The sequence below is a fragment of the Anopheles funestus genome, chromosome 3RL (genome assembly GCF_943734845.2).
Source record: "Anopheles funestus chromosome 3RL, idAnoFuneDA-416_04, whole genome shotgun sequence".
Classification (NCBI taxonomy): Eukaryota; Metazoa; Arthropoda; class Insecta; order Diptera; family Culicidae; genus Anopheles; species Anopheles funestus.
The window spans coordinates 21,576,952-21,591,578 of NC_064599.1; the positions used below are offsets into that span (position 1 = coordinate 21,576,952).

At 38.6% G+C, this 14,627-nt stretch overlaps 1 protein-coding gene across 3 annotated transcripts in view; it reads right to left on the reverse strand.

The window, feature by feature from the left end:
- Positions 1-12,473, reverse strand: part of LOC125771940 (mitogen-activated protein kinase kinase kinase 12) — a 30,054-nt gene extending 17,581 nt beyond the window's left edge. The window contains exons 1-2 of one of the 3 annotated variants that reach the window (XM_049443144.1): positions 11,612-12,473; positions 4,389-5,093 (exon numbers count right to left, since the gene is read on the reverse strand). In XM_049443144.1, coding sequence (XP_049299101.1) covers positions 4,389-4,510 — 122 coding nt within the window. In that variant the 5' untranslated portion in view covers positions 4,511-5,093; positions 11,612-12,473. Of the gene's footprint in view, positions 1-555; positions 918-2,390; positions 2,728-4,388; positions 5,094-11,611 lie in introns of those variants that run through there. The other 2 variants (XM_049443146.1, XM_049443145.1) reach the window with 2 other exon arrangements.
- Between the last annotated feature and the right edge of the window lie 2,154 nt (positions 12,474-14,627).

Genomic DNA, 14,627 nt, shown 5'->3' on the forward strand with positions numbered 1-14,627 from the left:
TTCCCAAGATCGTCTGAATGTGGCAACTGCCACCGGGAAGAATGTTTCCGGCGTACGTGATTGTTTGATAAATGAGAGCTCCTTATACTTTGTACTGTAAATGGCTCGCTGGAAGATTTCATTATCTAAACGTCATCGCGTCGAATGAGGTACTTAATTATGTCTAAGTCAAACGATGGCTTTACGGTTGATAAAGCTGTCGATCGATCCCTATATACTCATTAATTGATCACTCCATCAATCTGGTTGAATTAAATTCTATTCTTTGTACATTTATTGCATGACGATGGAGCTCTTTGCTTATCGTCATGTAAACTTATGGCACGATGATGTTTCTTTTCCAATTCCAGTTTCCAAAGATTCTTTAAATTCTTCAATATCTCATGTATAATATTAAATGTTTGTCTCAAAGACTTTGTTGGATTCCATGTGGATATGTGGAAAAATACGTTAAAAACCATATAATTAAGGAAAAAAATCTTTTGTGAAAACTTGTAAAATCCTTGAAGTTCATCCAACAACGAATGGTTGAAATGAACCAAATATAATACACACCCTTTCTTAACGATGACATTTTCCAGAGCTGGCTTGTCCGGCGGTTCGCAGCAGCGTTCGAAAAACGACCCGACAAACACCATTGCACTTGTGTTGTTGTGGCCCGCAGTCGCTGTCGGTTGTCGTTGAATGATCGCGTTACACTGTTGTTTATCCAATTTTGCAGCGTATTGTATCCTCTCCAGAAAGGATCAGAAAGGAATACTTCTTCAACAGACAAACGCAAACACACAAATTTTCGACGGTAAGGACACTCACTACAAATGGTTGATTTTAGTTTTTTGCAGGTTGTAATTGTTTCGAGATTTTTTTTTTTGTATAAAATAAATCGTTTACCATTAATTTAAGCACATTTTAAGAACCTACGAGTAAAATAAAAACAAATACTAATTTTCATATTTCCTACCCATCCCAGTTACAACTTTATAGATATAAAAACACGAATAAGTCATATTTACTATAACAACTCTACTAGAAATTTCTTTTATATTTTTATCATATTGAAACACAATTTAATTATTTCACTTGTCATAATGCAATATACTAAACAATTTGCATCAGATCCTTTTCTGACATTTGGTACGATCATGTAATTCCATTTACATTTGACACATTTGACAGGTGTTTCGCGCTCACAGATTAGCCACACATGATAAATGGTGAAAGCTCCTTTTGCCTTCCTCTTGTCACTATCGCGCTTCTACACATCGCCACAAACAGTCACACAGTAAAAAGGATGCTCTTTCCGCTTCGATCGATCGAAAGAAGATCATTCAAAGGTTATACCGTTTTCGAAAGGGGAATCGTAACCACACAAAAAAAAACCACCCAGCTTCACTCGTTTATTTTCCGCAAGGTCTTCGCAGCCCAAAGGTCGCACACAGCTGCCACTCAGGCGAAACGAAGCCATCGAAGCACTTAATCTAGGCCACAGCCACACACACAACTGCCACGAACACACTCGAAACAAAAGCGATATGTTTTTTTGGGCACAACCTTTCGCAAATGCGAAATTTTGCTCTCGCTCATAAATTCGCGCTTTATCTCTCTCTCTTCCTCCCTTTGTCGAGGATGTTCAATTTCATTAGAAAAGACGGATGTTTATCACACCCCGAAACGTTGATCGGTCGCGGTAAGGGTCACGAAATTCCGTTACTAAGTTATGTGTGTGCGTTTTTTTTCTTTACTTCTCGATTAATGTTTTACGGCTTCCACGTTGTAAATCATCTCGCAATGCGAAGGTGGCAGTAAAATGACGCACTTAATCGCACCTTCTTTTGTGTGTGAACGCGAGCGCATGATACCGGACGCGTACCTGTTCAGTTTTAGAGCTCTCGGCATGGTCCAGTACGGCACAAAGGAGAGACGACACGCACGCACGCACGCACGCACGCACGCATCCGCACACCACTTAGCGAAAACGCACGCACTGCTAATTCAGTAACGCACCATCGAAAAAGGAAGTGAACACACATGGGCGGATATTGATTCTCATGCACGCACACATAAGCCCTGCACAACGGCACAGGTGACAGATCTAGTTGACGGTTGTGTCGGGGGTGATGAGCTTGTCCGCGATTCTACCAATCTACGCACAGACACATCGAAACAATAAGCGGGTCTCTCTAGCAAACCGAAAACAACCGGGAAGGCCTTGAGCAACACCACGTCAAGGGTATCTTCGACCCGAAAGGGAAACGGCAACAACAAAAACCACTCCACACTGTGGCCACACAATCGCGCACACAGCCCCACAGCTGCTGATCGAAATCCGCACCGCGACGGTAAGAGAAAATCATGGCGAACGGTGGAACGGTGATCGTGGGAGGACGTACCGTGTGCGCGGGTGGTATAGTAAACGGCCTGGCTAAGACGTACAGACGCGTCTGGCCCACAAAGCACTAGCAAACACACACACGACGACGAGCGGCATAGTCGTCTACCGCTGTGGAAACACTCGACTGTAATGTTTTTGGGGGATGTTGGGGATGCTACATACTCCGGTTGCTGCACTAGCGTAGGCTTGCGTTGATGCGTACTCTGGAGTAACGGTACGTACAGGAGCGAATGGTAAGCGATAAGAGAGAAGTCGAGAGAGAGAGGTTGTTACTCTCCAGAGCAGGGGTAAACAACCTCCCATTGAACGGAGCACATTTTTATTGAGCAAAGTATAAGCTGTGGCTTATTTATTATCATCGCATTAACGATCGCGGTTAACGATCTTCCTAATTCCTTAACTAAATAACCCTTTGTAGGGTAACAATACGTTTACTTGTTCACAAGAAACGTAAGTATGTAAATTGTTGAAATAGTTATACAGGCACTAGCTTATTATATATTAAGAGTGTGCAAAATGTATAATTCATAAAGAGGCATACGATAGTAAACTTATTGATTAGGTTTTATAGTAGATATATCAGCTCATACTAGCTCGAAAATAAACCGTAGAATAGTTTAGTAAAATTAATACCAGTTTCAACATTCTATATTTCCTTCTATACATTAGCAAAAGGTACTTTATCGACATGGCTTTTGACGTACGAATAAAGATAACCCAAGTTCAAGGTAACCATAGGTCGACTTTCTATATGCAATTATGATTACTTCTAGTCTCCTTGACATCGACTTTCACAAATTTTCCTTTAGGCGGCAGACGAGTGTTTACATCCACTCTTCATTCAACGCATGTTTCACTTAGTCTTTACTAATAATGTGTCATTTTCTAACTGGATTATCCAGTGTTTTGGAAAGACGATCAATAGGGAAATCTTGCTTCAACAATTGGAAGTTTTAAATCGTTAATAGATGTTGTTCAAAACCCAAACTTCTTAATTTTTAATTATGCATTGCTTTGGGATTATTATCTTATTGAACTGAATGGTGTTCCTTCCAAATTCGCAAATACTTCTTGCTCTTGCCCTTTAATTAAAATTAATTTCCATTCTTTTTCTTGGCCGATCATTTATGGCTTACTAGACTTATTTTTACCACGTAGCCGGATAGTCAGTACTGATGTAATCTGGAGTGGAATTGTGGATCCACTCCGACACCGGGTATGAAAAATTAATTCCGACTCCGACTAAAAACCAAAATTGACTCCGCCGAGTCCGGTTAAGTCCGATTAACCCCCTTCCCCAAACCTTCCCCCCCCCCCGACCCACTCCTTTCAAACCCCACCCCCTCATTCCGACTCCGGCTCCATCTGGCGGCGAAATCGGACTCCGGCAAAATTTATAATTTACCCATCACTAATACTCAGTCCTTGCTACGGGAACGTGCTTTGATACCAGGTTCTGTCCTTTCGCCGCTGTGTAATACGACTATAAGTGCAGTGATAAAAAAACTTTGATAATCTCTCTTCAAATTTAAGAATGACCGTATGATTGTACAGTGGATTTAATGCCCCAGCTTATGAGTACTTGCCTACATTATAAAGGCAAATGCTTAATATTTCATCCCTCCAAACGAGGAAAGACTTGTTCCCTTTGTTATCATTGTCGCAAAATCAACCATCAAATGCTAGTTGCTCTTCCCTGCATTCCAGTAACTTGCTCAGCGCATGCGTAACCTACCGAATCGTACCGAAGAGAGCAGCAGCATAAATTTAAGTGACCAAGAGAGAAGGAGAGAATTCTCCCTTCATCAACGACTTAAACGAACGTTCGCGATTTCGGGCTCGTTCATGTTCTCGATCCTGCCCCAGTTTATAGTTAGGAATCGAATCGAGTTCAAGCCGAATGTGGTTCAACAACGATAAAATTTAAAATTGATGTTGTGATTTTTATACGTTTCTTTACAGCAAGATTAAATGAAATATCACTTTGTCGGCTTACCTTGTTCTGTGATGATGATCCGGTTGATCGGTGGCCAAGTTCTGCAGCGAGGTACTCATCTTCTGATAGTCTTCGAAGCGTGCCTGCCTCGAGGTAGTTCCAGTTTCACCCGCAAGATCCATTTTGCCCAAAAACGAGGTATGTTATTTCGTGCTTATGCTTTTCTGCTTCTTTCCCACCTTCTAACAATCACTTTAATTACGATTGATTCAACACACAAACACACACTTTTGCAATCCACTGACCAGCAGTGTTTTCAGCCACCATCACTCATCTTTGTACAGAAATACAGATAGGTTTCCCAAGGAAAAGCTCTACCAATGGGTGATAGAACTTTTACTTTTGCGCCCTTTCTGACGTGTACGAACACCAGCGCATTTACTTTTCCACTCACACGTACTAAACACCTTGTTTGGATGCTTGTTTTGTTTTATGTACAATCAATCACGCACAACAAAAATAAAATATTTATCAGAAGAAAAAAACTAATTTATGCGCACGTTTAATTCTACTTCCATTACACTTTTCCCACTCTCGTTAATTTTTTATCTCTACTTGCTAATGTATGATAGATCGCAATTGATCGTTCTATTTCGTTGTTCTCACGATTTGAATATTTGTTTTACTGCATGCTGACGTCTGTTGTAGTTGGCACTTTGTGTACGTTTAGTGCTTTTTTTGTTGTTGTAAAAGCGATTCAATGAGCTGAAAATAAACCCAAGAAAAAGAAAGATCATGAATAAAGGTTTGAAAGGCGCACAAAAATCAGGTTCGTTGTTTGTGTATTTTTAAAAATATATTTTTAACTTCCAATTCCACATTTGCATTGAACTTCCCTTTCCACGAATAATCCTTTTTGCAATCAAATACAGACATGCTTCCCCTTAGGAGACCCAGACACTTGGATAAGTTTTCACATAATTTCATACCCACAGCACTTCAGCCAACAGGAAGTTACGATAGTTTCCGCAAACCGAGTCTAAACTTTTCTGCATAAAGACAAGAAAAGTAAAGCTTTCGCCAATTTCGGATGTTTGTCGCCAGTTCGTCTCAAATCACTGCGACGAACTCCTTCTGTGTCTTGGTAGGAGATGGTGACTTTAGCGACATTATGTTGTCTGGTGGATTGGTTTGGTTTCGGTTTGAAAAGAGATTAAATCTTTTCTTTTTTTTTAGCTTATGACACTTTGGCCAATTGCCAAACGAGCGAATGCGAATCAACTTGTAAAAGAATAAACGATTCTATATGACAGCAAGTATTATTGCCACGTTTTGCTTGCCTTTTCATTTTGTTATTCAAATGCTTTTTATTGATTTTTGTTTTGTTTCGTGCTTTCATTTGATTTTTTATTGATATTTTAATTTTAATAGTAAGAACAATAGCAATAATTTGTTTGATAATGTCTTTTCAATTGAACGTATATTTCAATCAAATATTTTTTTAAATAAATTTTGTTACTGTTTTCACATTTCCACAATTTAACATTTTCAAATCCATCATTGAAGTGTTCATCGTTTAAACAATGTTAAAAATTATTTTTCGTTTCAAATTTCCTGTTAGATGACCTTATTTTAATGGCCACCACTGTAAGTTCTTGTTGTATTGAGATTTAAAATGGAATGTTTCACGATGAAAAAAAGATTATATCCTTACCTAATATTAAGTCTCTTTATGAAGAATAATAGAATAATAAACAATTTGGATGCATTATCATATCGATTATTCTCATCAATTCAATTCGGGTTTACATTGTTTGTGGTTTACATAATGATTTTGGTTTTAATTAGTAGTGACCAGGCCGTTCTACCTGAATAAAAAAAAACATATAGTGTTGGATATTCCTCATTTCAATAGAAACAGCACAAAACAAGACATTATAATCAATGAACGTTTGAGAAGCTACCCTACAACAACTATTCGTTTAAGAATTTCCAACAAATTAAAAACTCCACTGACAACTGCTCACTTCGTAATTACAAAAATTCCCCAAACAAAACACGAAAAACCCCACATTCTCACCACCCAAAACGTAAGACGAGCCACACACACACACACAAAAATGCCCAGTTAATGGGCGCCACCCCGATTGTACACCCGATAACGATCGAGTACGCAATTGCAGCTGTACCTGGCTGGATCATGAGACACGGGAAGGGGTAAAAATAATTGCATTTCGGTTCAGTGAAAAAAAAGATGCTCAGTTAAGCTTCTTTTTCGCGTTTTCACTGGTAAAACCATAACACTTCGTTTCGTTTTACCACGCGTACAGCGGTTTGTGGGCGAACAAACGCAACAACACCGAAAAAATAACCCCCCCTTACAATTGTGTCCCCATTAGTTATTATTACCCAAATGGTCATTCTTGAGTGCACCCTTCTTGCGTCGCGCGCAACAACGCCGAGCCCAGCAAAACAAACGCTTCTCAATCGCCACGCCTGAACGCCTGCCGCAATGGCTAAGTAGCCGCGCTAATCCATTTGAACGAAGCAAAAAAAAAACCGAAACAACAACAAGGGGGAAAAAACTCGCCTCACACACCTGGGGAGGTTAAAACGCATTTAAGGGTCTCCACTAATTCGTACGAGATCCCCTCGTGCTTGTGGGTTTTTTTTTTGTTCGTTTCAGCTGTTTCTTCTTTTCACGTGTGCGGCAGCAAAGGGCTAACAAATGTATCGCCCGCTACATGGTACACACATTGGCCAGGAGACACGATTCGTGGGGTTATCGGGCTTGCATGGTCAGCAGCAGCAGCAGCAGCAGCAAATGGGGTGCATTTTTAGAATGCAACGTGCACGCACGTGTACGAGCTTTTCCTTCTTTCCGCACACGATTCCACACAAGGTATTGGTGTTGTAGAGGGAAAAACTCGAAAATGCAATGCGCTGACCGGACACACCAGGGCCCCGGACCCACAAATAAACGACAGTACGACCCCGTTCGAGATCTCTCTCCCTCCTACTGCAGTGCACAAAGTTATGAAAAACAATAAACCATGCCAAAAAAAACTTGAGCACGCGACCGGCATGGATGGAAAATTGGGAACGTACATACAGCAGTTTTATAAATTTTTTGCATTGGCAAATGATTTGAAACAAGATTTATGCTTACTTGCGATCTCTATGGTATGAGGGTGATCTAAATCTAGCATAAGTTATGAGAAAGGGGGTTTAAATTTAATGCAAATTTTGCTCCCAATTAAACACGAGCACTGATTGTGACTGCTAAATAATATTATTTATGACAATGTATGCAATTATTTATCATTTCTGTATTCTAACGATTTTACTACTTTCCAGTTCGTTAGTCTGGAACAGTAAAAAATCGTGTTAATACTTTTTAAACACAGTTCAAAATGTCCTTCAAACTTTCTATTCTTTTTGATGTAACATCAACCATAACTTACCAACCATAACCTAAGCCTAAAACTATACCCTTAAGATTTGGACTGTTTGGTATCATTATCATGACGTGACGAGTATACAAGAGCTAGACGTATCGAATGTTCTGTAAAATAGGGATCGTTATACTACACATTGTGGGTACTCTCCCTTTGTGATTTCCTCTTCAGTGATGCATTAAGTAAACCAGAATCACAGTCGTATAGGAGACACTTGGGAGACCTTTAAATATTCTATTTTGCTCCAGCTTTAACGATCACTACACGTTGCATGATTAACGTTTGATCCTCAATAAAATCATTTTTGTACCACTGAATAAATGCGTTAACGTCTCCACTTTTTTTGTTTTATGAATCTTTACTACGAACAATCCTGAAAACCAATGACAAAAGGTATAAACTTGATATTTAAGATATCCCAGTTTAAGACGTATTCGAGAAATAAATAGTTTTAACAAAAACCAATAAAAATATTAGAAAAAAGGCCCTTTCAAGTTCGATCTATTTCTTCAACAACTCTAATTTTTTAATGCTCATTCTATCTCGAAAAAAGAAGTTACTGATACAATGTTAATTTGTGAAACAAGCTGAACGGTTTAGAGAAGAACATAAAGCTTTAATTGTATATTTAAAGTCCTTAAATGATTCTACTAGTAAGCACAAGAAGTACTAGAATTTCTACGCATTTTTAATGGTAGTTATTTAGTGTTCAATTTTCGAAGAGCTGGATTATTTAAGAGTTTTTGTATTATTTGAAGTTCTTACTAGAATAGGTATATCTAAATCAAGAATTGTTAGGACACAAAAATAAATTATATTGTAGGGACCCAAATAAGTCAAAATGGCTGATAATGGTTGTTCTAGAATCTAGATAATGGCTGATAATGGCTCTGTTGTCAAACGCAAGATAAAAAATCTATAAATCCTTAATCGTTAATAATAAAAATGTACAGATTGCATTAAAAGTTTCATTCATTTGAAACAAATTTAAGGAAATATCGCTCTTCCTCTCTCTCTCTCTCTCTTTCTCTCCTTCTCTCTTTTTCTCTTTGTTTTAACAACCTCTAAGGTCACTGGACTTATTTTTACCACGTTGCCTGATAATCAGTAATGATGCTACGGGGAGCCGCGGTCAAAATGGGATTTGATCCCCAGAACTGTCGTGTGGAACTAGCGGCCTTGTCACATATACCATCGAGAGAAAAATATTTTTGCTTCAATTCAATTGATTCATCAATGCAAACGATAGCTTATTGCCTGGTTGACTTACATCCGGATGCAATATTTTTAAAACCCAATTTTGAAATTAAATACTATTGAATGAAACAAAATTCCATTACACACATTTAACCAGCACTACATGCATTCCGATCGATGGAATGCGCAAAATGGAATTGACACCGATCAGATCTTTTCTATGAATCAAACTACGCGCACAAACACAGACGCACACCGGTTCAAGGCATCGCCCGATCCGCGTGAAGCTTTCAACCTCCGGCAATGGCATCTGGGGCCAATGTAAAAACAACTTCTTTTTTGTTTTTATTTTAGTTTTAACTACTGTTGCATCACATCGGTGCGATGGAAAGGCCCAACATGCCGTTCACAGTTCATAATGCTTTGCTGAATGTTGAGAAGAGCAGAAAGTAGTATAGTAGTAAGCACCCTGTATCGAACCACTATCGAGGACAGTGAAGCCGGATTTCAGAGACCTTATGGTCGCTCTTTTCTCCTTATGTATTCGCTTCACAGCTGCCCCAAGGTGAGTAGAAATCGTAGCAGAAGAGCATGCATTCCGAACCACACACAACACTCTTTGCGTGATGAAATTGTGACGCACGAGATGTGGTCGAAGTAGGCTTAGGCTTAGGCTAGAAGACACAAGCATATCTAGCGTCGAGTGCGTACACAAACATCATGATGCACGGTTTGATCCAATACTACATACAGTAGAAGTGTTTGTATGGGTAACAGCATCACCACAGAAGGCGGCCGTTTGTCAAGTTTAGAATGATCAGAGCGTTTTATTTATTTTTTTTTAAATTGTAATTTCCACAACAAATTATTTTCTTCATTGCAACAAACTGTGCACTTGATTTACATTGTGTTCCAACCGAACGAGTGCAATAACCTGTACCAACAATGTGCACGGAAAACATAAATAAAACTATTTACTTTTGACATTTACGAGCTAAAAAAGTGTAACTTTCTGGGTAGTTTCAATAAGCAATAAAACTTAAAACACGAAAGGGTTTACTAAGGTTAAATTGTTGTTTGAAATATAAGCATAAAATACAACAGATAAAACCGAAATTTTTACAGAGTAATATAAAAATATTGCAATTTTTATTAAACTAACAATAATTATGCATTTGTTGAAATGTATGATTTTATAATAAAAGAAAAATGATTTTGTTGTATTTTTCTTCTTTAAACTCGAATATGATCAAGCTTTTCCAAACGCAAGCTTGAAATAAGCGTTTGGCCGTTCAAACTCGATCATATCTACTGCCTGGGGGTCGTTACGGTTTGGATCAGCAACAACAACATACTGCAGCGTTCACTCACCAACACTACGCACACCGAACGGCGAAGGCCGGGTTCGTCGCTTAATGCCTGTGTCACTTTGTTCAGGGCCTTGCCGTATGTTTGCGTTCACGAATGATTTAAAGAAAAAAGTGGTTTTTATTTACTTTTCGCGCGTACTTTAAAGTGGTTCAGGTTGTGGTTTGCTTCTTTTGTCGTACTGTTGCTGGTCGATAGACCTTTCCCAACCAAAACTAGGAAAAAATATGTACAAAATTGTATACTTTAGTAGCGGAAATGTTTGAGTGGAATTTTTGAAAATTAGGTTTTGTAAGACATCAAGGATGTAAACCTATTTTTATACCACAAAAATTGAAATGCAAAAGCCTATTTCTTTTACCGAAAAATAAAAAAAATAGATAAAGAAGATAATACTAGCTTTTATCGTATAGTTTCGCACAAGATTCCTTAACACTTATCAAACAAACAACGAACACTGTGTGGGCAGTAACGGTGAAGGAAAAATTGTGGTTTACCTACGTACGGCTAAGGGGTGGGAAAGAAAAAACCGCGGAAAAACCCACCCTATTGCGCCGACACAACACACAACACGAGGGAAATGAAAAAGCATTCACGCACACTACCAAAAGCATCTCGGTTTTGTAGATTCTTCACACATTTTCTTCGCCAAAGCAAAGGTGGAAAACTGAGCAAGGGAAACTAATGCTCGCACACATGCACACACACACACACGTTGCCGCAGTGCGTTTTGTTTAGGGGCACTTGTTTGAAAGGTGTCCATATAGCCACAATTTGCGACATCAACAAACCGACAGTAAATTAATTTCCCTATTCTCTTAGTACATTCAGCAGCGAAACTATCTCTCACACATCAAAGCAAACGTTGGTTCGGGGTCGCTGCGGTAACCATCAGTAAACCCGCAAGCACGCACACAACCGTACACACCTAGAGATCATCGTAATGTTTTGGTTGTTTTGCTATGATATTATATTGCCCTACACAACCCACCTACCCTCCCGCCACATACATATAGTTTATGGTTTGTATCGGCTTTTGAATGCCATCTTCTCTGTCACTCGTTCGTGCGCCTGCGCATAATTCTCCCCTTTTCTGGTACGACTCCTCGCTCGGTAACAAACCAACAACAAAAAAGGCACACAAACGCGCGCTACCCTTACGCTTAGGGGCTCAAAATGGCTGCCAAAAGCTTCTCGCCCCCCGGGGCTTCCCTATCTATCCTGCTACCTTCTTCGATAAACCATTTGCTTTTATCTTACCTTTATCGATGTTTTCCACAAAGACGGTTGTCTATATATCACCCACCGGGTGTGTACTTTTAAACAATTAGTAATTGAAGGTTGAACTGTCTCCTAACGGGAGAGATGTTTAATGCTTTTTTTTTTACCAAACAGACACACACACACACCGCTCACATGCCGACGGGGAATGTGCAGAAACACCTTCAATACAGGGGCAAATTATATGCACGCACAAATATAAACACATACACACTGAAACAACACTTGCTGCATTGGCTTCAATCGAATTAAAACACGTTCGTCGTTTGCTGCTTTCAGGTTACCCTCCCTCTGGCATGTTGCATTTCAGAAGGGATATCCTTTTTATTGCACCTGTAATCACTGCTTCACACCACACACACACACACTTCGCATAAATTATCTTTTTTTTTATTCACCAAAAACCCATCTAACAGGATGTTTCACGTGCATTCAATTAAAAACACTTTACAACACGACCGGAGGACACACAACACACGCGTCCGTTCGATCCGACTGCTCGCGAGAGAATTCGAAGGAAGCATTGAAAAAACCTATCAGCATCAGCGTTGAACGGAGATGCGTTTTCTTTCCACTCTCTTTCACGCACACAGGTGGTAGCGGAATGTAATTGAGCAGAGCGAGACAACTAGCTACACTGATGGATAATTTACACACACACGCATAGACTATTGCTAAGCAATTTACCCTCGAACGTACTGGAACGGTTGTGGAAAATGGAACAATTTCATCCCTTCCAGTTATGTCCTTTATTCTCTCTTTCTCACTATAGTGATTGAGAGAGGCTGTATAGACACAGGGTGATAGTGATGTTTTTTTTTTAAATCATACACTCCCGCGTAAAAAGCAATTTGGCTATCTTTTAGGGGAACTTGTTTTTTTACTCTATTTTGAACAGTTAAATGTTTTTTTTAAATTCAGTTCAAAAGATAACTTTGAAACTATTAAGTAATGTTAGTTAATTTTTTGTAAATTATATAAATCATACACGTTTGTAATTTAATGCTTGCACGTTTGTGTAATTTAAAAGTTTAATCTTATCACGTTAAAAAAAGCTGTATAAAGTTTAAAATATTTCAAATTTTTATTTATATTTTGGATTGTCTCCTATACTTTAAAATAAAAAAAATCTAAGATAGTAAAATCTATTCAAAAACGCTGAAAGAGTTATGAAAACGTTGAAATCAAAAGTGAGAACGAATAATATAAAAGATGAACAATAACCAGTGAAAGAGAAAAGCTGTAAATCTTTGCAAATAATGATATTTACATTTTGAGAAATAAGGGGTAAGTAAAATAAATGTTGAACTAACATATTCGGAGGTGTTAAATAAAAAAACAAAACATAAAGAATTGTAAAAAACACACAACTTCAAAAAAGACGAAATATAATAAAGTCCATTACAAATACGAAGAACAAATTCAAACGAGAAACAAAATACACAAGAAAGTCTTTCTTTGGCTGTATAAAAAAAATGTAAAAGCTCAAATGTCGACCAATAGCATTTCAATAAGTTCTACTGTGAGAACGTACACAGCGCAGGTTTCCTTCCCTATTGTGCTTAATTCTTCGTGAATAGGGTAAAGAAATAGCACGTAGAGGACTGGCAGGTACAATGCGCTAAAAGCCGGTGTAAAAGAGCACACAACTAAACAGAACAAAAAAAAAGGACCACAAAGCACCAAGAAATGCTAGGGAATCAATTTGAATTCACCACGATGGACCTGAACCGGCTCAATTGCCCTTTCAAGAAAGCAAAGAAAAGAAACCGATCTTGAAAGGGTTTTATTTTCCGTTTTGCTTGCCCTTTCGCTGTAAAGGTGGATAAGACAATTGCCCAAAATTGCAATACGTCCACATGCTTCAACAATTTCCTTCTTTTCGGGTGTGCATTATTATATTTTCGTTTCGCTGCTGCACGAAACCGGTTTCGGGGCGCATTTAATGACCGGAAGAAGGTGTATTTCTTCACTTGTTCATGGTAGAAAAAAAATACGACTATTTGAAGGATATTTCACCGCCGAAGGCAACGGTGGATGGATGGTGTGAGCATGCGTATTGCTAATGTGAACAAGGGTTGCATCCATCGCCAGGACAAGTATCAATTCCTATAGAAAATTCGTTTTACACGTGGATGCGCTTTCATGAGCGTTTTTTTTCGGTAAGTATAAAACGTTCTAATTCGTATAAATTAACGAGATAAAATAAATGTTTAGAAATGAACACCCACAAGATTACCTAACTAGACAATCGAAACATAAAAACATTGCTTAAAATTTTTAAAATATTTTCTTCGATAAATTAAACAAAAATTCCCCAAACTATTCAAAATAAAGCATAAATGAATAACTTCAAAATAAGATACATTAATGTTCGTATCGATACACGATTGATGAGTTATAAAAACTTAAAAATCATATCATTTCTAAGCTAAAACAAAGCTTTAAAATGATGACTAATCAACAGAAATAAAATAAAAGAGATCACTTCTCTCTCTCTTGTCCTTCCGTCTTCAGCTATAATTTGCATAATTTACAGCGAATCTCAACAACTAAAAACAAAACCACGTTTAAGCAAAGAATACCCTTCTCGAAGCGACACACCCCAAAGAGGAGGCACGATCGACACTATTTCACTTGCACCCATCTCTGCGTACGCAGCGATAAGCTGTGCCCAATATACGCATGCTTCCCTCATGACTCATGCGTGCTCGTATCCCGATCATATTCCTCCTGTTTTTTGTTTCTTAATTCTTTTCTCCTTCCTCAAGTTCCCATCCGATCGACGAAAAACATAAACGTTTCTTCACCCCCCGCCCGAGCGAAGGTTCGTCACTTTTCCACGCAACGAAGTCATTCGAACGGGGGCTTCCAGATTGTCTCCCGCTGTGCTGTTCAAAGCGAACCACGAACTCGATCGCACATTAAGTCAGTTTTTTTCCTTTTTCGATTTCTTTATTTTCGGAGCTGGTGGCGGTTGTTTGCTTGGTTGTTG